Source organism: Xiphophorus couchianus, chromosome 20 (assembly GCF_001444195.1).
Source record: "Xiphophorus couchianus chromosome 20, X_couchianus-1.0, whole genome shotgun sequence".
NCBI lineage: Eukaryota > Metazoa > Chordata > Actinopteri > Cyprinodontiformes > Poeciliidae > Xiphophorus > Xiphophorus couchianus.
Genome location: NC_040247.1, coordinates 4,275,340 through 4,299,852, shown reverse-complemented (window position 1 = coordinate 4,299,852; position 24,513 = coordinate 4,275,340). Strand labels below are relative to the sequence as shown.

At 41.0% G+C, this 24,513-nt stretch overlaps 1 protein-coding gene across 1 annotated transcript; it reads left to right on the top strand.

Annotated features, from left to right (window-relative positions):
• The first annotated feature begins 150 nt into the window (after positions 1 to 150).
• On the top strand, positions 151 to 23,675 carry LOC114135734 (protein TASOR-like). The gene is made up of 28 exons (XM_028003274.1): positions 151 to 645; positions 2,295 to 2,440; positions 3,032 to 3,124; positions 3,225 to 3,297; positions 4,783 to 4,874; positions 4,963 to 5,094; positions 5,194 to 5,324; positions 6,357 to 6,388; positions 6,467 to 6,572; positions 7,523 to 7,626; positions 7,747 to 7,850; positions 8,004 to 8,076; positions 8,328 to 8,402; positions 9,285 to 9,469; positions 9,552 to 9,800; positions 10,508 to 10,685; positions 11,160 to 11,273; positions 11,422 to 11,564; positions 12,724 to 12,895; positions 13,984 to 14,448; positions 15,688 to 16,808; positions 17,382 to 17,504; positions 18,011 to 18,170; positions 18,250 to 18,358; positions 19,113 to 19,291; positions 20,147 to 20,296; positions 21,528 to 22,146; positions 22,747 to 23,675. Exons 1-28 carry the CDS (start codon positions 387 to 389, stop codon positions 23,162 to 23,164), a joined length of 5,805 nt encoding a protein of 1,934 aa, XP_027859075.1. The 5' UTR covers positions 151 to 386; the 3' UTR covers positions 23,165 to 23,675.
• The last annotated feature ends 838 nt before the right edge of the window (positions 23,676 to 24,513 follow it).

Here is a 24,513-nt window from a genome sequence, read left to right as displayed (position 1 = left end):
TAGTCAGATTTTATTATTTTTCAAACGAATCAGAATGGATAAAATACATGGTGATATTTTATTATTTTTCAAACGATAAATCCTGAATATAAACATTTTTTAAAAAAATATTCAACATTTTTGAACCAATTTATAAGCTCAAATCAGTTGATTTTTGTGTTTTTATTTTCATTAAGTACGCTGAGATCAAACTTGCAGCACAGTCGTTTGTCCAGCAGGTGGCAGTAAAGCAGTTTTTATTGTACTGGCCGCAGGTTTACCTCTGAAGAAGATCAGTTCTCGGTGGCGGAAGCATGGCGCGGGTTTTGTGCGGGGCTGCCTTCCTCCGCTGCGGGCTCTGGAGGTAACAGCAGTGAGAGAGCGTCGATCTAGTGGAGAATCTCACAATGGAGGACGGCTTTAGCCGGAGAGAGGCTTGCCCTGTGAGGAGAGTGTCGGCTGCCGCGGACTTCAGCTACCGGGACTGCGAGCTGCTCTGTTCGACCCCTGGTCGAGGAGGCTACCCTGCCGCGGCCAGACTGAGCCCTGCGGCCGCGGGGAAGATCGTGGAGCGGAGGAAATCAGCACCGCAAGTGGTCCACCAGCGACATATGCCGAGTGAGCCCAAGAAGTTCCACATACCGAGGAAAACCAAAGAGAAAAAGGGTATGGTGCTCCAAATCAATGGTGTTTTAATCTATAAGAGTTCAATTGTCAGACAAGTATGTATCCATTCTCGGACACTTCCATCTATCCTACCAGTTTAGTTAGCAACAAGGCATTTGGATGCTTATCCACCATAAATAACACTCATGACACCATGAGTGTCATTTATGTTACTCTGTTCTTATGTAAAAAGATTACGTTTAGTTTCCAATCTTTATGTTCAGTTCAGAGATCTAATGTTGTTAAACTAGCGGCTAATGGAATAATTCAATGCTAACAGCTAGCGGTCAGTCGCTTCAGTTACAAGCTTATAAACGTTTTACCATTTGGTAATATTTCATTATTTAAGAACTGTATCTTATTTTCCTGTTGTAGGTACTAAAATATACTTTGATTTTTACCCTAAAGCTTGTTTTTGGCTTTGTGTAGATTGTAGTTTTTAGCTAAAGGGAAGTAACCGCCTCCATGTTTACAATATTATAGCAGTTAGCGGCTCGAGTGTCCGGTTATGGATGCAGTAGTTAATGACACCAGAACAATATTACAGAGTTTCTCAAATTCATTTTTATTTTGGTGTACCTCAGATGTAATAATAGATAATAGGCTAATAAATATTACGCTAGCCTGAAGATGGATTATATCCACATGGAAGGATGTGAGAAACCAGTTTTGTTGATGATTTTTTAAAGTAATTCCTATAAACAATGTAAGCCATGATAATTTTATTTACCTTGAGGAAGAAAAAAAAATTATTATTTTGCACTCAGACAAAAACTAATATTACGACCCGCCTGATGGTATTATACATGCGTCTGCTTTGCGATTTTTGCATTTCAGAAATCAAAGCTGCTCCTTATTTTTCAAGGTTTCCCAGATTTGATGACTTTCAGTCATTATCATTTGTCTTCAGTTTACCTCACAAGTGATCTGTTATTCAAGTCAGACAGTTATGAACAGTCAGAAAGGTTCACTTTGGTCTTTCATCTGCAGTGATGTATGTTTATGGTCTTATTGGAAGACAAAAGAATAATCCAGACCAGGTTTTATATATAATTTCAGTTTTTACTTGTTAAAGTTTTAGTTATATATTTTTTTTAGTTGCATCATTTAATTTCATGTTGTATTTGTTTTTATTTTCTAACTTGTTTTCCTTATTTTATTTTTTTTTTATGCCAGACCAGTTTTATTGCTATCGGCTTTAGCGGGCACACTACAAATAAGCAAATATAATAAAGCAAAAATAAATATACCACCAATCAAATATATGTATATATATATATATATATATATATATTTTCCATTTAAGAGCAAAATAAACCGTTTTTGAATGTAAATATGTTCTACGCAAAACTCCACAAGTGGCTGTTTTACCTTCAACTGATTCAAATTCTGTAAAAAAAAAAAAAAATCTCCAATTAATCACCTTTTGCTATCTAATTATTAATCAGTTAATCAAAAAGTAACCCACAGATCAGCCTCGCACTGTTTTGATGTTCAGCCCAGCAGAAACAGCTGAGTTTTTCTCATGATGGTAGAAATATTTTATCGCTGCAGATGCGTCCTTTGCCACAAATGATCAGCTTTCACTAAAGAATGCTGTTGTTGCATTTTAGTCAATAACATAATAAATGTTTCTTCTTCTTCTTCAGCTCTGTTCCAGTTCGTCTCCACCGAGTCCAGGGAGTATGAGGACATGAAGACCATCCTGACGTCCGGCTACATCGACAGCAACTCTTCAGGTTGCTTCACTTACAGCAACCCTCAGCTCGTCCACAGTGAGCTGCTGGAGAAGGAAGTGAGCAACGAGCTTGTTGTTGCTTTTTGTTTCACTAGAAAACATTAAAATGTCTCTTTTTACTTATCAGCTTAAAAAAAGATGTTTTGGTTCAAATATTTTCAGTGATTTCCGGATCATATGTAAGCCTTGAAACAAAACCACCTGGTGCTGCAGAAACAAAAGCATCAGTTGAATTGTTAGTAGCAGGAACACATGATGGACTTCAACTCTGGTGACTTGATAGACAGGGCTAAAATATACCAAATTAAAGCTGCACCATATATGTTGTCATTACAATATTCATAAAGCAAAGAACGGTTAATAACATTTGGCTAATATATTCCAAATGTTGTGAATAGCTCCACCAGTATAGCAGTATTTCAGATATGCAAGACAAAAAAAAACCAAATCAATAATTATCAATATGGACTGAAATTAAATGCTTATATCCTGGGATGTTTTTCAGCCATGTTGTCCAGATCTACGTTGATAAGTGTAGAGGATGTTTAAGGAGAGAAATAAACGTGTTAAAGTTCAGAATAGTTTGTGCTCAGTTGCATTAGTTCCTTGGTTTTTACCTGCCGAGAAAAACGATGGTTTATGTTTCAGTTCGTGGAAAAACGGAGAGAGATGAAAGCAGACGGAAGGACGGATAAGGAGCTGGAGGAGAGCTACTGCTTCCTGATGACTAATTCAGTCAAGGTGGGACAATTAAGCAGCGATGTTTTCATAATAAAGAAAACAAATTCAGCTTTTTCTATTGTCTATTTAATTTTAAGTTGTTTTTTGTTTACTCTTGCAGCTGCCTGTTCTTTGTGAGAAGGGACTAACTGTCGGTCGGAGCAAAAACACGGTGCTGGGAAACCCGAGTAAAGGTAGGAGACATTAATTTATCTAAAGTTTACTGTCATACAGCTGATTGTGGTTCTTGAGGGAATGTTAAAACTTTGCTCCATTAAGTGCATTAACTCAAAATCAGCCCTCACAATAAACCGTCCTTATTGGCGTCACGTCTATTTTCTATCATGTTGCATTTTTTCTGCGTTTCCATCGTTTTTGTGGCACATCAGTAATTTTTGGCTGAGAAGTTGAGACTTATCCGCCATGAAACAGCGCTATTTACGATCAAAACTTAGTGAGCTCGTCGAGTGTTTATATTTCAAAACAGAACTGCATAAAGTGAATTTTACGTCTCATCTTGGATTCTGTTTGGACCGTTTCTCTTTACCGTTATGAGACACGGCCGCCATCTTTGTTTTTGAATCAGTTGGCTCCGCTACTGGGTGATCAGCGGCGCCCTCTGCTGGATGGCGGCAAAACTGCAACACTGAAAGAAGGTTTAAACGCGCCTTATTAGTTAATCCAATGGAAATTATCCTAGTCTAATAAATAATTTATCGATTATTATTTTATTTATTTGATTCAAACATGTTTACAATTTAAATACCAATATACATATTATATTTAGATAACCATTTGTTTGAAAAAGAGGGAGCAGAAGTATAAATGTATTTTATCCTCCATTTTATATGCCTTACGTTTTTACACATTATTCTTTATTTTAAGAAAATAAAATATATAAAATAAAGCAAACAATAATAATAATAATCTTAAGTCTATTAAGATTATTATTAATCTTAATTAATAATTAAGATTATTAATTAATAATCATTCCACATGTATTTATTAAGTGGAATGAACATAATAAATATATTATGTTCACATAATATATTTATGGGTTTAAGCCAATAAAAAGAAATAGGGATTATGTCATTTGAATGATTTTTGTTACTGACTAGCTTCTTATTGACCAGTGATATTGATCAGAGGCATCAAACAAGACAAGCATTGCTCTGAAACTAGAGATGGGGAGGAGAAAATGTCTGTTTTCCATCAAAAATATACATTAAAGTTTATGGTGGCCTAATAAATTTGGAAATATTTCCAGTGAAACTATTTTTAGTTATTTTAAAAATGTTTCTTATCATTAAATTGCAGGATTTCTTTCAAATCTGAATGTCCATCCCACTGGACATCAAGACTTAGGGCATAAGTCTTGATGATAACTAAATATTAGCCAATATGTAATTATCTAGTCTCAATATGCAAAGAAAAAAAAATCTGTAAACATTTTATATCTTATTTGTGGTTTAAAAATTTATTTTATTGCATTTTTTTATTTTAGTTTTTTATATATAGGTATAAATGCTGACCTTAGTTTTTAGGTTAATCCCTAAAACATATGGTGACAGAGCGATGAAAATATTTTTTTCTTCCTATAAACTGTTTTATAGACATTCTTTTACTTCCAGCAGGTAGTTTGAGGTTGTGTGGTGTTCAGAATGAGCTTGTTGTTGCAGGCGTGTATCTGTCAAGGTTTTCGGATCTGCTGCAGACGAGACCTTTGACCCCTGGGACGACCGGGGAGCTCCTCATCCTCAAGGTGATGAAGGTAAGCCAGCTCCCAGGTGATGCTCGTCATCATCAGTGCCATTTTGTTTCAGTTTTGAGTGTTGTGCAGCGTCTGCTTCGGGTTTCAGGGAAAGGTGAAGAGCATCTACGAAAACATGAAGATCCTCCAGGACCCGACGCCTCGCTTCGACAGCCACATCGCCAAGAACGCCAGCAAGGTCACGTCGCTCAGCTGCTTCCGCGCCTACGAGCTCACGCAGGTGACTTCCCACAATGCTCAGCTGCTCGTACCTGGCTGCAAGCATCAGCCAGTGGTCTCATCTCAACGCCTTGTGTGTTTCCGCTTGTTCCAACCGCAGCAATACTTCTACGAGTATTTGTTTGATGAGCTGCGGGAGCGGCCGCGGCAGGTGTGTCCGTACGCCGTCGTCTCCTTCCACTTTAAAGGAAAAGACGCGCCTCTCTCCGTCAAACCCGTGGCGCCCGTCAGGTACCCAGATCCGGTTGAAACCAGAAGATCTGTCATGATCAGTTTTAAAAATGCGACTGACTCACACGGGGTGTGTTCACAGAGTGGGGACAAAAACGGGATTTTTGAGTTTCTGGTCCTGATTTTTCAGGATGTTGAAGTGGAGAATCGATCGCTGTACAGTTTTCACTTCATTCGTGGTTAAAATCAGGTTTTTCAGCACTTCTAACCCATAAAACTGAAACGATTAATTGTGATGAATCAATTATTGAGATAATCGTCAACTAATTTAGTAATCGATTAATCGTTAACTGGAGAATATAGAGTCTAAAAAAGGCTGTTTGGTGAAAGACAAAAAAACAGTTTGAGCTATAATTAAACCAAAACTGTACAAAAATATGTGCATGACTCACTTTTTCTCTCCACTCAACTTTCTGTAATGAAAATAATCAATTTAAAATGAAAAATCTTCGATTTCCTTCCCAGAGCTCCTCAAGTGACAGTTTTGTCTCCTCAACTCTTAATTAATGCTTAATAAACATTTATTAATGATTTATAAAGCGCTTAGAGGTGAATTAATAACATATACGAGCTATTTATTAGGTGATCCTTATTGTAAAGCGGTACCATTTTTCTTTTATCAGATTAATCATCAGAATAATTGATTACTAAAATAATTATTGCCTGCAGCCTTAAACTGTTACAGAAACAGATAAATGATGGGAGGAGCATCTATATATTATATATATATATATATATATATATATATATATTATTTTATAACAGATCCGTTGGGTGCAGTTTAGTTATGTGTTTATTTTACTTTAGCCAAGTATTGTGTTTACACATCTAACTGAAGGCCAGCGCATCCCATGGCATCTGTCTACCCAAATCTTATGTTGTTGGTTTTTTGCTTGGACTGTTCTGAAATGTAAATTTCTCCCCTCGGAGTTAATAAAGTATGTTCATTCATTCTTAATGATCCTAAAGATAATTTTTAGCTGTATTTTTAAAAAATCTCAGTCTGATGTGACGTCGTGGTCTGTTTTTCAGGTCCAGCAGTCAGTTCTCGGAGAGCAGCAAAGGTAAACTCAGCTCAGCTGTTTTCTGTTCTTTAGCTTCAACCCGACCTCACGCGGCGTTTCCTCCTTCCTTCCCTGCAGGGTGCGCTCAGTTCACCGTGTGGACCGGAGATCTGGTGAAAAACGAGCGGGTCCTGCTCCAGGTCTCCCTCCAGTCCAGCTCCACTCCTTCTCTGCCCCTCAGGCTGTGAGTCCCACACAGAACACCCCCTGACCTTTGACCAGGAAAGGGGAAACAAGTTTTCCCCTCAGCATCAGAAACCTAAAGACTTTCTGATTCCTTATTTAGTTAGTTAGTTTGTTTTTTGCTCGTTCTTTTAGGATGTGCCTTTGAGCGTGCCGCAATAAGCAATAAATTGATGCATAGTTTCCACAAGTCTGAACTGGAAGTGATTCTTGCTACTTAACCGCCATCTTGGTAGGCAAGTGCAGTGGAAAGCATAGGAGACCAGTGGCTTTGAGTCCAACAAAAAGACAGTATATTGACACTCTTGACCAGTGTGCAACAAAAATGTACATCAATGTGGTTTGTTTATTGTTGGCATAGCAACTCCATAGCAACTGTCATGACAGTTAGTCACTGATACCTACCAAGATGGCTGTCGGCTTCAAAGTTCCCAGAAGTGTGACGTCACATGTGAACTTTATAATAAATTAAAATGAGTGCATTCATTTTAATTTGCACAGTCGTTAGAGACGCTGCCCTTTAATAATGTTGAAAAGCCGCCATTTTGAGAAACGCTGCAAACGCTGAACACCCAAAGTAGTTAGTTTGCACTTCTTGTCACTTTTGCCATTTTTTTCTGTCTAAGCTGAATGATTAGACATTCAGCTTAGACAGAAAATTATTTTTTGAAAGGCAATTGGTTTTTGTTTCTTCTGAATATTTAAAATGTTTTCTCGTTCCATTGGTAAAAGTTCTTTAGAAATAAAAGTTTTATTTTTAATCTTTGAGTGGGCACACCTGCATTAATCCATTATTTTTATTCTTATATTAGTTGAAATTTGTCTCATAATAACAATATTATTGTTTATTGCAATAACTTGTCACACAATTTATCGTCCAACAATTCTTGTTATTGTGCAGCAGTAGTTTATTTAAATACGCTCATTTCTGAAGAACTGTTCCTCCTTCAGACCCGAGAAGTTGGACGTCGACTCGGTTGTGACGTTGGATGAAGTGACCAACCTGGTTCCCTCTGCTGTGTTCTCCTTTAATACCTACCGCAGCAGCAAAGAAGGTGAGCAAACCGCTGCTGAGGGTTTAAATCTTCATTTCTGTTTTTGTGTGTACTTGTTTACGGTGAGTTTTTAAATATGTGTGTGTGTGTGTGTGTGTGTGTGTGTGTGTGTGTGTGTAGTTGTGATTGACGGCTATTACTGCAGCCTGCTGGAGGTGATTGACAGAAATCAGTCCTCCACTAACGTAACGATGCTGCTGCGGGAGCTGGAGACCAAACAGCTGGTGGGTAAAACTCAAAAACTAGAATGTAGTGAAAAATATTCAATGTTTTTATAGATTTTATAGAGTGGCATATTTCAAACTTTTATTTCTTGTAATTTTAACACTTTTGGCTCTTAATAAAAAGCAAAATTCAAAAAAAAAATTTCTCTTTAGGTTCTGGTGAATCTGCTCACAGATAAAGGTTTCCTCTTCCTGCTGTCCAGCGTTCAGATGGCCACACCGACGGGTAAGATATGAACGAGTCGCTGCATGTTTTCTGAACACATAGTGGTGGCAGCATCATGCTGTGGAGAGGGATTAATGGGAAGATGGATGGAGTTAGATTTGTGTATATTGGTTTTGACACTTAAAATGTGAAAAAAGTTTAACAGGCGTGAATATTTTTCTGTTTTTGCATAAAACAAACATCGACTGATGGCAGACTGAGCTAATAAATGTTAGCTAGGATTGAGCTAATAAAGGTTTCTGTGCTTTCAGAGAGAGGAGAGAACTGGAAGAAGAGCCTTCAGGCCTTGTTTGTTTTCCTGGAGCCCAGAGACGTTTCCACATTCCGTGAGTAAAAATAATGAGAGGCACGATTTAGATGTTTAGTTCCCATCTGTGTGAATAGACGGAAACTGTCAGGCAGCTGGACTTCTTACGAAACCTTAAGAAAGCAGAAGTCCAGTGTCCTGGTACTGAAGAACTCTGAGTTAGACACAGTGTCAGCGCATCCTTAAAAAATCTTACATTTATTAGACAATAAGTTGGCCTTAAATTTGCTTATTACAGGTCTTAGATTATGACGTGGCAGGATTATTTAATCTTTTATTTTCTATGTAGCTTTCTGTTTTCTTGCAAATTTTTTCATAATATGCTGAATAAAAAAAAAAAAACACAATTAAATCTTAACATTGAATAATGACTGAATAAACAAAAAACTGCCTTTCTCATATTAACAAATTTAGACATATTTATAAAATCTAACAAAACTGAGAAATGAAAGGTGAAAAGAATAAAATAAATGAAACAGTTAATTCCCATGAACAGAGATCAAGCAGCTCAGCTGAATGGGCGACATTAAGCTGATAACTTTAAGGAGGTTGTTTAGTGTTTATACTTCATGCAACACTACAGTCTATTTGGACTGTTTCTCTTGGATCCTGGTGCCATCTATGTTTCTGTGTCAACTGGCTCTGCTTCAGGATCACCAGCACCGCCCTCTGCTGGATGGAGGCCAAACTACCAGACATTTAACATTAGATGAAAGAAGCTTAGATGTTCTGTCATCTAACGTCCGCTTAGATGAAGGAGCATCTAAGCGAACATTACTAGCTAATTGAATGCAGCTAATTTTAATCAAATAAACCATTAATTGATAATTAAGTTGATGAATTGTTTGAATACTGTGAATACAAAAGCAAAATGTTTCTTTGTAACTCTCTTTTCCTGCAGCGTCACGGTGTTCCTCCTCCCAGGACAGTTTACCGTCCTCTGCCTCGCCGATGCCGCGCCTCTCCGACTTCCTGCCAGCTCTGCACCACTCCCTGGTGAAAACCCGAGCCAACCCGCCGGCCAACCTCTCTGCTGGTGTGGAGCTGCAGACGCGCGAATACCTCAGCGGCGTGACCGCCGGCAGCGTACGCTCCTTCGTCTCTTAATAGGAAAAGCCTCTTAGCCGCTCGTTTTTAGACACGTTTCTGAAACTGGATGTGTTTGCAGGTCCAGCCGTGCCCCATGACCGAGTACGACTCTGTTCTGGACGAGGAGACCAAGCCCTGCCCGCCCTACCAACGGCCCAACACGGACAGCTACCTGCGCTCCTACCTGGCCAACCCCGCCGCCTACATGCTGTCTGCAGCGCGCGCCAGGCAGGCGGTAGAGGCGCTCCTCGGACCCGAGCCACCGCCGGAGAAAACGCCCAGGAACAACAGAGGCCCAACTGACGTGGCGGGACACAACGCTCATAAGGTGAAATAACCGTCAGACATTTAAAAAAGGCATAGGTCTCATGTGATGTCACACTTGCAGGGACTTTGTAGCAGCTATGTATGAAGACAGCCATCTTGGTAGGTATTTGTATCTAACTGCAATGCCAGTTGCTATGACAACTATAAACAAGCCACAAGCTTAGAACTAGCTCCCGCCTTGTTCCTATATACTTAATAAAAAAATAGAAGTACATTACAACTAATACTCGGTTACTGGTTTTGAATACTCTACTTTCTTTTTGTTGGTCTGGAAGCCATTGTTCATCTATTCTTTGCACTGCGCTTGCCTACCAAGATGGTGGTTCAGTGGCACGGATCACTCCTGGGTCAGACTATGTATAACAGTGAGATACATATACATATAACAACATCATCTCTGGGATTGGTTACTTTCAGGGTTTGTACAGGTTCTTGAAATCCTTGAAAGTCTTGAATTTCATTTAGCTGTTTTTGAGGTTTGGATAGTGCTTGATTTCTGTATAAAGTCCTTGACGTTGATTGATATTCAAACTGCACAGTTTTGTAATAAAGTTTCTAACGTTTGCTTAAAAGCCTAAATTTGGAAAACGCTAGTAACAGTTCTCCAAAGTGTGGTGCTGGAAAAGTTTGAAAACTTACCTTGAAAATGTTTGAATTTTCTTTTAGGAAAAATGTTTGAGTTTTTTTTTTTGTCTGATTATTGAACAGGTGCAGCAGCTGTTGGACCAGATTCTGACTTGTAAGAAAAACGCAGAGGCGGAAGTGAGGAGGGAGGATGGCGATGGTTTGAAAGCTTCGAAGAGGAAGATGGATCAGAAGACGGCGGAGAGGGCGCTAAAATACTTCAAGGCGTCTCTTGAAACAGGAAGAGCTGACAGGATTCCAGGTCAACCGAACTTACAGTTTCTGTTCATGAATCTTACAGCTTTTTCTTCTGCAGCACATAAACTCTGATTTGATGTGTTATGCAATATTATTGCATTTTAGGTAATAAAATAATTAAAATTATTTTTTGTTTATATGCGTCTTTTTATGCATTTTTGATTTTAAATAAAATAAGCTCTAGTTGTTAAATGAGAAATCTGCAGAATGTGCCAGATTTTAATTTTTTTACCTGATTAATCATTACTGATTGATTACTAGAGTAATCATTAGTGGATGCTCTAATTATGTCACCTGCAGCTTAATCAGTTTTAGACCAACTTAGTGCTTTTCAGCTATAATACAGGAAATTGTTCCTAAAACTAAAATAAAGTTAGTAATTTTAATACTTTTTGTTTTTATGACGATCTAATCATCCTCTGACAGTTTATTTATTGTTTTCTGTATTTATTTGTTTTCTGCCCATTTTTTCTTTCAGTTGGAGGAAACAAAACCTCTGTTGCATCTATAATCACCTCGTTGGGTTTGAAGGACGTGGATCTGAGGGAAGACAGATCTGAAGTAACTGTTAAATTTCTCAGACAGCTGAAAGGTGACAGAACCTTTTATTTCTTGTCTGTGTTCAGTGACTTTGTTTTTCTTATCTGAAAGCATCTGGATTAATGAAAAGCTGATATTTAGGGCATGATATCGACCTGGTACGGCGATGTTGACAGTATTTTAATGCATTTTCACGGCAGGACTCGTTAATGCTGCTAATCAGAGTCCCTCTGAGGCGATAGAGGACGGACTGAAGGAGTCGAGTCCTTTCGGTCGGCTGGCCATGAAGCTGGGCCTGCCCACTAACTGTGACATCGACCTGAGGAAGCAGGAGGAGCTGGAGGTAAAACATTATCATTTATGGTTTCAGAAATGAAATATTCCGGCAGAAATCTGTGACTAAAAACAGAATACAATCTGGATTTGTTTGAAAAAAAGAGCCCAGCTGTGATGTAAGCTAAGCTAAGCTAACTGGGCTTCAATCCCAAACAATCTAGCGGGAGCGGGGTGGGGGGGGGGGAGGGGGGGGGGGGGGGGGTTCTTATTAATGCAAAGGTCAAGCCAACCAAACCCTTTGAGCAACCTGTTCAACTCCTCGCCTGTGGGGGGCGCTGCACCAAGAACCACTGAAGGAGACAACAGTCTTGGACTCGAAAAGTTTTGGTTCAGTATGAAAAAATGAATACAACAGAAAAACATTTTCAGATTATTTTGAAATGTTAGAAGTGAAATAATTTGCCAGTGGAACCAGTTCTTTTTGTTAACATTAATGAACATTTTACTTAAGTCAAGCTCTTACATCTTGCAGAAAAGTTACTTGTAAGTTAGTTGTGGTTTAGTTAAAGTGTACTAAGATATTTTCACTGAACTAGACCAAACTAAATACATGGTACAATTTTGTGTTTTTGCAGTGTGATGTGAGTTCAGTTCAGTCTTTTAAAAAGATTCGGTTTTAATTATTGATACGTTCCAATTTGATTCGAGTTATGAAATAAATCAGTGAAGTTCAGTTGAGTTTTTGCTCACACAGATAATAAAGTTTTCTTCCCAGCAGTGATTCAGTTCAAATTCAAATCTACTTTATTGGTCCCAAAGGAAAATTAAATGTTCTTGTTACTCATATTAATTCAAATTCTTCAGAGATGGTGATGGAGGTTGGCAGGAAACATCTCCTGTAGCGGTCTGTATTACAATGAGTCTGAAGAAGCCTCTGACTGACGTCACTCTGCTCAGGATTTGGTTGGAATGACCAGATATTTCCTGCTTTGAATTTTATTAGTATTGCACAGAAAATATTCTTCATATTGCAACAAAAAGAAGTTGGACTCAGTTTAATTGAGGGGATTATTTTTAGACTTGAACTCTTTGATAATCTCTGTTACTCAAAGGTTTGAATGATGACAGAAAACAATGTGTGTGTGTGTGTGTGTGTGTGTGTGTGTGTGTGTGTGTGTGTGTGTGTGTGTGTGTGTGTGTGTGTGTGTGTGTGTGGGTGTGTGCAGGAGCAGACGGCAGGCAGCGTCAGCAGCCTGGAGGGCTTCAGTCCCGGTTCGCACAGCGGGGAGCCGAACTACCACGGAGGAAGAGGAGGAGGAAGGCTGGGGAGGAAAGTGCCGGCTAATGAAGAGCAGGAGGAGGAGTGGGAGATCCCGTGGGTCCTGATCCCCATCACAGGTCGGTTTGCTGAACATCTGCTGCAGATCAGCGCCTCGGCCCACCGGGGGTTTCCTCTGATTCAGGACTAACGAGTCGTTTCTCCTCATCCACACAGCAAAAACACAAAATCTTAAGTGTTTCTGGTCTAATTTCTACCGCAAATACATTGGTACTCTTAAAATAAAACTAAACTAACTTACAAGTAACTTTTCAACAAGAAATAGGAGCTTGTTTAAAGTCAATAATTCCTTAATATTGATTAATATCGGCAAATTGTTTCACTTATTACATGGGAAAATGTCTTGTTATAAGTTTTGCAATCTGAACTACAACTTTTTAATCAATATTAAAGAATTATTGACTTACAATAAGCTCATATTCCTTGCAAAAAGACTAGTAAATTAGTTTTATCTTATTTCAAGTGTACTAAAATATTTGCAGGAGAAATTAGACCAAAAACACTTTTTAAGATTTTGTATTTTTGCAGTTTACTTTACAGGTCCCAAATAAGACAAAGGCTGTTTGCACTGACTATTACTTTATTAATAATATTATTATTATTATCAATATTGCCATCTTTGTTGCTTTTATGATTATTATGTTTTTTTCTGTACTTATCATCAACATCTAAATAAAAAAATAAACACATCAGTAGGCCTGTCATAGTATAAAATTTAGCTGGACGATAAATTGTCCCAGACGTTATTGCAATAAACGATAATATTGTTTTGAGACCATTTTCAAGTAACATACTAATTACATAACAATACAGGGAACTCATTTACAAAAATCAGTAAACTTTAAATTGTAATGAATATTTAACACTGCAGATGGAAGACATTTTAAATATCCAAAATTAAACAAAAACAACAGAAACAACAAAGAAAATGAATTGTGAAATCTCTGTAAACTAAATTCTCCTTCAAAATAAGGGCTAATTGAGACCAAACCACCAGACTCAAAAATTTTAACATTTTGAATCTGGTCTTATTGTTTATCTCTCAAAAGAGAGAGAAATTGTGATGTGAAGCAGCAGAAACGTTGTTGTTAGGATGCAGACTGCGATGTGAAGCAGCAGAAACGTTTAGTCTGGTTTCTCCCTGCAGGTCTCTCTTCGGAGCGATACTCACAGCGGGACAGGAGCCTCCCGCAGGACCCGCGTTTCCAGCACCGCGACTTGGCCACCGGCGTCACCGTGACGACCAAGTTGCCCAGAAGGAGCCCCGCCCCGTCTCCGGAGCGGAGCCCCCCTCCGTCCTACCTGTCCCCCGAGGCCACACCTCCTCCCTCCCCCTTCCAGTGCTCGTCGCCCATCCCCAGCCCGCCTCCCTCGCCGTCCCAGTGCCCCTCCCCCGACCCCAGTCCGTCGCCGTCGCCATCCCAGTGCCCGTCCCCGGACCCCAGCCCACCCTCGTCTCCGCTCACCTGCCCCTCGCCGCTGCCCAGCCCCCGCCCTTCTCCCGCCCGCTCACCGTCACCTGAGACCAAGCTGCCGCCCTCCCAGCGGTGTCTGCCCGCTAACGAAGTGAAGCCGCCTAACGAGCTGCAGGTTTCCCCCAAGGAGTTTCCAGGTAACATTCTGCAACCTGAACTCAGCTCAGCTGCTGATCTATCTTTAACCCGTTCAGAACCTCCAGAACAGAATCGTTCTGTTACCATTGGGAAATACATTATTTAACTTGACCTTTGACCTTCACAGTGGAGCAGTTTATTTTAGGGTCGGGAGGATATAAGTATCTCATTTAATTCATTGGGATCAAGAAAGTAATTTTGAACTTGAATCGGTCAATATCAATAATTATTGATTAGTTTTTTGTTTTATATATCTGAAATACAGCAAACTACTGACCGAGCTACTGAGTTGGTAGATTCCACCAACCTCGCTAAAGCCTTTCCTCTGCCTACATCTCCCAGAATGCCGTGAGGTTCTGGATAGGAGTCCAGTGGAAATTATTAAATATTTCCACTGGACTCCAATCTACTGATTGGATTGGGGTTCAGTGGAACTCCAGTTCACCAATGCGACCAATATAGAAAATATTGGTTGTATTTTCTATTGATACTGATCACAAGTTTTTTGCAATATACATTGTTATGGATTTATTCCTCCCAGAATCCAAAAACATGACTTTTACACTGCAAAAACACAACATTTTACCAAGCATTTTTTGTCTAATTTCTAGTGCAAATATCTTAGTACACTTAAAATAAGACAAAACTAACTTTCAAATAACTTTTCAACAAGATGTAGGAGCTTAGCATATGGCAATAATTCCTTACTATTGATTTTTTTTTAATTACTGGTACAATTGGCAGATTATTTTACTTATTTCAACATGTATTAACTGGAACTAGAATTTTTAAAATCCATATTAAGGAATTATTTACTCAAAACAAGCTCCTATATTTTTGCTGAAAAGTTACTTGAAAGTTAGTACACTTGAAATAAGACAAAACTAAGATATTTGCACTTGAGACTGGATCAAAAATGCTTGGTAAAATTTTGTGATTTTGCAGTGTTTTGTGGAGCCACACACCGAACCGATTTCACTCACCAACATTTAAAAGTCAGACGGGAAATCTCGCAAAATCTCTCAAGATCAAATGTTGGTTCGGCATAAACAAACATGGCCGAGTTGGAAGTAGCAATGGTGACAGTTTGTGGACTATTTTTAACAGAGAGAAAACAAAACGATGTGCAATTTCCCTTCACTTTGTGTTGTTCTGTCTCATAAAATTAACTTAAGTTTGTTTTCGTTGGTGTGGGTACTTTTTTTAAGTGATGTCACTAATTGTAAACTTGCCTTCAGGAGAGTCGAGTAAAACTGAGCTGAAGGTCCAGCAGAAGGAAGTTAAAACAGAGCCAGCATCGGTTCCTGCAGAGATGGATCCGTTCTCGGTTCTGCCGTGGAGGATAAGATCTTCCCCGTCCAAATCTCAACGAATGGAGGAATCGGAAGGAGAGGCAGAGACACTGGTGAAAGTAAAGGTTGCAGCAGCAGAAGAAGAAGAAGTTCATCTAGAGGAGGGATATGAGGAGGTCGCTGAGCAGAACCAATCAGAACCGAAGGAACCCGACAGCGGCTCGTTTGGCCATCCTGTCAGAGACCTGGACAGCGTCGTGGACAAAAACCTGATGGAGTTTTCCTCGGACCTGCATCTCCTCTTGCAGGATGAAGGCGTCAACTACAGCCTCCCCCCGCTGCCGCCGGCGCCGCTGCCGCCGTACGCATTGCTGCCACAATTTTCGCCCTACGTCTCCTTCTACAACCCCTGCCCTCCGGTCGCCGACTACGTCGGCTCGCTGCACAACAGCATCGTCAGCCTGCTGGCGGCGAGCGAGGACCGCGGCGCCCCGGCGGCGGCGAGCAAGGACCGCGGCGCCCTGGCGGCGGCAAGCAAGGACCGCGGCGCCCCGGCGGCGGCTGTCGGGATTCCTGTCGACGCCGCACTGGCCAACACTGTCAGCGACTTTGTGGCCAGCGTCAGAGCAGGGAAGACTTCAGCGGGTCGGACCGCCGCTACCGAACAGTTCTCTGACTGTGACCCAACCTCTGGTTCTGGGTCCGCCTGGGGCCGCGCGGCTCAGCCTCAGCACGGCGCTGCGGTTCGGACTGTGCTCTGCTCACCTGCAGAGGAAGGCGGAGAGACTCTGACGGGCGCGGACCGCACCATAACCATGTCAGAACTTGGATCTGGTTCTGAAACCCAGCATCCACAGGTCGCCAGTCCGAACCCCGCCTCCGCCTCGGTTCTGGAGCCAGGCGCGGCACCCGTCCCATCGACTACACACATCAGCTCTGTGATCGACCGGCTGGAGCCGAACGTCTTACACAACCTGGCGGAGATCCTGAAGGACATCAAGAGGAAGACGCCGCAGTTCTACGTCCACTGCCCAGAACCGGACGACCCGGTCTGCAAGGAGGTCAAGGTAAGCTGGGAGGCCCGCCAAATTCTGCTGGACAACAAACTGCCCCAGAAGTTATTATGATAAACGATAATATTGTTGTTTTGAGATAATTTTCTAGTAATATAATGGTAACACATTCTCAAAGGTCCATAAACTTTAAATTCTAACAAAACACTGGACCTGGAAGACATTTTAAATATAGAAAATACATAAACAAACAGAAACAACAAACAGCTTCATAATCTTGGTCTGACATGTAAAAAGAACTTTAAATTATTCAGTCAGTAAAATGAGGAGTATAACAACCAATGAAAAATAAACTGAAACTGACAAAAACTGATACAAATATTATATCGAATCGGTGCGTCTCTAGTTAATACATTAACAAATAGCTGACTCTGCATTTAGTAAGTTCTTCAGTTTGAACATATTTTCGCAAATACAGATAAAAATTGCTTTAATTAAATATTTAAGCACACAATCTTTATCTTGAAGGTGATATTTAAAGGGCCACACCAAAGGCAGTCGCGGGCCGGATTCAGCCCTCTGGCCTCGAGTTTGACACACGTGGTTTATGCGTTGTTTGACCTGCAGGAATATCTGGTGAGCCTGGGCAACGTGCATCAGAGTCCAGCTGACTTCCTGCACCAGGACAACACTGAGAACGGCCTGCTGGTCATCATCAAGAACCAGGACATCGCTGGACACGTTCATCGGGTACCTTAATGGACCTGCTTGATGCTGAAAAACGCACTGCAGTGAAATTCAGGCTGTTTTCACACCTGACAGTCCAGTAGATTCAGTTCAATTAGGAACCAAAACTGCAACATTTGTTACATTTTCAGTTGGTGCGATTTCACACCTCACTGAGTCAAACCAACCAAACTACTTGAAAAAACTGTTCCCCTTCTCGCCTGGGGGGGGCGCTGCTCCAAGAACCAGTGAAGGAATCAACACAAAACCGCTGAAGACACTGTGCACAACTTCCTTCTTTGTAAAATAAACGAAAATAGAGTAGCATGCAGTTTTCTAGCTAGAGGTAGATGTGAGTAGAAGCAACTAGCTGGCTGCAGCTACTCACGCAACTACCGATGCTGCTTCTCACATCTACTAAAATGCTAGCTAGTAAGCAGCTAATCATGTCTACTAACTCTAGTAGAGCTGTAGTTTCCATGTCCAGCTGATGTAAACAGTGAAGTAACCATGCCTGTTGCCCATGTCAGATTCCAGGCCTCATGTCCTTAAAGCGACACTCCTCTGTGGTGTTTGTGGGCATCGACTCGCTGGACGACATCAAGAACAGCAGCTGCATCGAGCTGTTTGTCTCCGGAGGCTGCATCGTCTCCGACGAGCTGGTCCTCAACCCGGACGTCATCCCTCACAGTACGTAGAGAATCAGAATCAGTTTTGTTTTTGTTGCTTTTCCATGTGCCATAATGAGCTATGATGTGTTTTACTGCAGGTCGACTGGCTGCTCTCCTGATGCTCCTGGAGAAGCACAGCTCCCCAGAAAGTCTCTGGAGGTGGAAGATCCACTGCAAAACCCACAAAAAGCTGAAAGAGCAAGCCAGGTACACAATATAATTTAAGGTGTAGCTTTCAGAACGACGCCTCAAACACAGATTCATTGACTCCAACCTTTAAAGGAGACCTATTAGGCTTCCTTGAACAGGTTAGCATCAATCTTTGAGTTATACAAAATAGCTGCACTATATTTCTTTGCACAAAATTATTCCTAGACAGTGAGATGTTAGTCTGCTCAGCTTTCTTTTAGGGCATCCAAATAAACTGCTGCTGCCCACACCCCCAACTCAATGTTTATACTCATATGTGAAAATGACTGCAGACAGATGTGCAATTATACAACCGTAGAGCTTCCTGCATAGCCAACTAAAATGTAGTAAGTCGTTTCGGGATCTTAAGTCAACAGGAAAACACTTGTCTTTTCCAGCAGCCGTTGTGCAGCACATAAAGAGATAAAACCATCTCATTAAAGTGCTGGAACGCTGCTGGGGTTGCTAGGTAATAGGCAGAACTCTGTGGTTGCTTGGTAACAGGCGGAATTCTGCTGTGGTTGCTTGGTAACAGCTCAGCGGTTTGTGACTTAACATTCAAGAGATTTTTGAAACAGCTCACTTTCCACACACCAAAAACATTAATTTATTGCGCTTGGGTTGTTTATAGAAGCAGTTAAAATGCAAAGTGAGGAAAAAAAACTTGTGTTGCTCTGCTTCTGCTGAAAGATTTCAGATTCGATGACCCTAAGGTCATGTGTGGAGATGGTGCAGCTGCTTTTCCCCCAAGTTTTGATGTTTGTCTGTTCAGGTTCCGGAGGGACGCAGCCAACCTGCTGGATCTGCTCTCGGCGTACCAGAAGCGGCAGATCGTAGAGTTCCTGCCGTATCATCACTGTGACATGACAAACCATCAGTCGCCGGACCTCGACTGCCTCACCGAGCTCCAGGCCCGATACACGCAGTTCCGACACACGGTCTACCTCACCGGTACGGCAGCCGCTCTCACTACTGTATTTTTACTGTAGCAAAAATACACAACTTTTTTGATTTTTAAAACATTATTACATGTTTTTCTGGAGTTATAAATGAAGTAAAATGGTTTTAAAAAACACAGTAGAGCATTAATCAGCTTCAACTGACTGTTTTGCTGTTTCAGTGAAGATTTCATATCATTAAAGTTGCTTTATATCCAGCAGTCTTCAGCTAATGCGCTAGTAGGGGAGCTAATTTAGCGCTTTAGCTAACTTTGAAAAGGTTTAGTTAACTTGGTGTCCCTCGTTCTGTGTTGAAACTTTACTGTTACAAATTTTTCAGGTAGTTAGGTATTTATGTTATTATTTTTATGAACAGCAACTCCACGTTATTGGTATTTTTCTCCAATAACATTATTGAAAACAGGAAACCTAGGAACAAAATAAAACAAACATGTAAATTATGTCAGAATTAAATAGGTGCTCAAGGGTTGTAGTATTTACAGGGCAAATATAATTTGAATTTAAACTTGATTTAAAAATGATAAATGGTGTCATATAATTGAAGATAAGAAAATGAGTTTTGTGTGAATGGATGTGTAACTTATTCCCAAGTTTGGTGCATATTCTTCTCTGTCCAGATGACCTGATTCACAAAGCAAATAACTGATGATTTGGTGGAGAAAACTTTAACCAAGCTGCACGTTTGAGAACTTTTGAGAAATGTTTTGATTATTTGCCCAGATGCCTACGAATGCGACTGAGCACCATCAGATTTTAGATTTCTGGAGGTTTCACAGAAGCCAGATTTTCTCCAAACCTCAGGTATCAAATGTCAGTGATTTTTTTAAAATTTCATTTCTAAACTCAGAGCACTCCTTCGATAAGTTTCCTGTCTACTCCAACGGGGGGATCATCGTGGCCGCGATGGAGGAAATCGAGCGCAGCTTCAGCCGGCTGGTTGGCTGTCTCAGCGTCAAGGACAAGCAGTTGTTCCTGGAGGATCTTCTCGCTCCCAAAGGTCGGTTCCTGCTGCTCCAAACCTGGCCTCCTCAACCTAGAACTTTATTTCAGCCACGCTTTGACATGGGTATAAATCACCTTTATCAATGAATGGAATTTTTGGTTTTGGAAGGTTTAATTTGAGGAAAATCTGGATTTTTGCGCTCCTTGGATTTCCGTAGTTCAGTGATGTCAGAGCAGCCATCTTGTTTAACAGCTTTTATTTATTTGGACTTTGAATTCAGATCAACTCTACGACGGAGTATTATATTTATTTTTTTTAATTGAGAATAAAATCATAACAAGACTAAAGTTGAAATTTTATGAGAACTCCAACATGTTTCTTAATGACTTATGACGCAAACAAGCTTGTTCACATTGTGACATTAGTGGAGAATCAACAAAGTTTTGCGCACATGTATAATGGAAACACAGTTTGTCAGGTATTAGAGAACTATGTAAATATTTATCTCACTTTAAAGCAGGGATGTCAAACTCATTTTTATTTTGGGCCACATTAGCATCCCAAATGTTCTTAAAACATTCTGGTTGTGCCGGTTAATAAATATCTGTTTAAATCACATTGATTATGGAGTAAAACTTGATACCAGACTGAGGCACAAGAGTAGAAGAAATACTGCCACCTGCAGGTTGGAGTTAGCATCCCATAATTGCATTGTTTTTTATCATTTTTGCGCAATTTGCAATTAACTCATCATTATGTATAGGGGGGGGAAATGCAAGGATCTGTTGATTTTGCGTGAATTTTGACAATCATAGAATTGCAAAAAAGTGGAGGGACTGATTGATGTTGTGTTGCAGTAAACAGATAAAAAAACTGATTTGACTGATCAATAAACTTCAAATTCTTATGAACATTTAACACTAAAACTGGAAGACAATTTAAATATCCAAAATAAATAAACAAGCAGAAACGACAAATGATGCAAGTTGTGAAATCTCTGTAAATAAAATTGTCCTTCAAAATATGAGCTAATTGAGACCAAAACACCAAAGTGAAAACTTTTACCATCCAGTTTATGGTGGAAAGAGAGAAAAGAAAAAAACAATAAATAATCAAAATAGAGATTATTGGACTCGTTTTGATTTATCATGTGATTAATTGATTTATTTCTGCGTCCCTCTGAAGTCTAGAGAAGCTCCGGCGGACCGGATTTGGCCCCCGGACCTTCAGTTTGACACTAATTTTAGCATCGCTCCTGACCTTCACTGTTCTGCTCCATCTTCAGGTCTCGGCCAACAGTCTCCGTCCACCGCCGCCGATCGCCTCCACCCCGTTGCCAATAGCAACCAGACTCCCGGCGTTCTGCCCGCCTGGCCCCTCGCCCCCAACCAGTTGGCTCCGGACGCTGGCAGCGAGCGTGTTTCCGTGACGACCAGCAGAGACATGGAGGTGCTGCAGCAGGCCATCAAGGAGATGCGGGCGGAGCGCCTGAAGCAGCTGCAGCAGCTGCGGATGCAGCAGCAGCTGCTGGAGCTGCAGGTGGAGTCAAGCGACGCTGCCCTTCCTGCCGCTGCTGTGGAGGGCGGTCACCTCACACCGCCCACGGACCGGGCGGCACCGCCAGAGTCGGTCCGGTTCACGCCCGGCAGGAAGGCTGTGACGGCGACGCTGGACTTGATTCACTCCGGTCTGCAGCTGGAGACGTGGGAGGGCGAGAGGTCGGAGGACAGAGGGCGGCCCACTCCCACAGAGGGACACTCGGCCCAGAACCGCCCAGAACTGTCCAATCAGAGCGCAGCTGCTCGGTCAGCTGACCCAAATGGGCCGGACTTCGACCAAGAACCGGACCGACGACAAGAACCCGACCGATCATCAGGCTCTCCTGAAGAGGGCGACGTCTCCAGGTCAGTTCAAGGTTCCTATCCAGGTCGGATGGGGTCAGAGGTCACAGGGTTAGATTCTATAGTTAGACAGACGTAAACAAAGATGAAGTAAAAAGGTCAGAGGTCAGACCTAAACGTGGCAACAACAAAGGAAGTCAGGAGAGATGCTGACGGTTTCCCTCTGATTGATAAATTTATTTTAAAAAGTTAAAACTGGAACGGTAAGACATTTTAAATATCCAAAATAAAAAAAACAAATCAACTATGGCTAAAATGATTAATAGATGAATTGATTTTTGAAATAATTAACTCATTTAACAAATTAATTAACTGGAGTTTTCTGAATCAAAAAAGTTAATTTGATTATAGAACAACAGATCAGTTTAAGCCGACACTGCAAAAAATATAATGTAACATTTTGCACTTAAGATAAAAATAATCTGTCTGTAAATATTCACCCAGAAATCCTCACACTGCAGAGTTTTAGCTTCACCTGGTTCACATTCTATAAAAATCTATTAAGCAGCTTTTGCTGTCCAGTTATTAATCAATAAATCAATAACAGTTTTTATTTCTCAGAATAAATTTCCTGGTTTTACCTGGTCATGTTTTCTCCTGCAGGTCCTCCCAGTCCAACCAGCAGCCACCCGTCGGCGCCGAAGCGGCTCACCAGAGCAGTGCAGAGTCCCGGATCCCCGTCTTGATGTACCGAGATCAGAACCAGCCGGGTCCGGCTCTGTTCGGCCAGCCGCCACAGCGGAGCGTCGGCCTGCTTCAAGCCCCCCAGCTACCGCAGTTCCACGGCCAGCATTTCCACACCGGACCCTTACTGGGAGCCCTGCGCCCGTTGGGGGCCCTGCGGGGCATCATGGGCCCCCCGCCCATCTGGCCCGGCGGGCTGGCTCCCACGGCCAGCCCCCTGGTCTGGGGCCTGCAGCAGCCGGGCGTGGACCTCCTGGGCGGGTTCTACGGCCCTGCAGGTCCGGGCGGGAGCGCGTACCGAGGCGCCCGGCCCGGCGGAGGTTTTAACAGGATGTAGAGGAGAGCCGGGTCTGTTGATCCGGAAACAAATTGAACACAAAAAATAAAGATTATTATTATTATTATTATTATTAATAATAAACAACCTGAGGGTTTCAGTCATGACTGTTTACAGAGTCAGAATAAATCCGGATCATTTCAGGAAACACTAAGCAAATAAATGAGCAGATGTAAATATTTACCAGCATGTAAATAAGCAAAAGTTTTCAACGTTTTCAACAAACAGCGCAGATGTTTTCACTGTTTGACGGACATGAGCTGCTCGCGCTCTGGAAACTCAAACCACAGGAGGACATGGGTTTGCCTTAAACCAGTGGATGAAAAGAAGAAGAAGAAGAAGAAGAAGTCGTTTTCCGTGCTGAATGTTTGGTTTGGTGCACTGGGAGCCATTTCTGTTCTGTTGCTGTAGAGAGAAAATCTGTAACAAATGGTTTTAACTTAAATCAGTTTTTATGTTTTGTTTTTTTTCTATATCAGGTTTTTGTATTAAAATTCCATGAAAACAGAAACATGTTTTTCTTTCCCTCTGTTCAGAATGTTGAAGCATTTTGAGGATGAATGATTTGTCTACAGAAGGATGAGGAAAGGGATTAGCGGGACCCAGGTAACCCCAATCCCACACCTGATCACAGCAAACCTCATATTTTTAACAAAGTACATTTTCTATTACAATTTATAGTTACTTTTAAGCAGCGTGATTATGTCCCAGTAAATAAATGTTGACTGGGGGTGCAAACCATTAATAAATTATTATTGTCAATTAGTGGTTCATTAGATGATAATTAATTCCAGTGAATCAAGTAATAAACTAGGGGTGCTCACACTTTTTCCTAAAATGACCAACCCAAAGCAATCTACTTCAAAAATGCAAAACCGTTTGACGGACATGAGCACAAGATATTTATTTAGAAATATATTGAGAATTCTTATATATTTTACTCCTTATTAAAGTGATACGTTTTTATCTTATTACTTGGTTCAGCTTTCTAACTTATTTTTATACCTTTCCTTAAGTTTAAGAAAAAACTTGAGGGTAAAAATTGGAGGAAACTCGATATCTAGCTAGTTTTGCTACGCTCATCGCCGTTGTTTGCGCATGCCCAGTGACGTATGTGTCAGAAAAGTCTTCTTCTCTTTGTTATATTGGCAATTGACAAAGAAGTCAATATTGCCACTACCAGCCATTTCAATCAATTGAGGCTGACGCCTAGTTTTTATTTTTATGTCATAAGATGAGGGCCGGCCCAAGGCCGCTGAGGGCCCCAGGACCACCAAGGGTTATAACTATGGAAGTAAATATGTGCCATCAGGATTTGTTTGAAAAATGCCTATGAAATTTAAATGTTG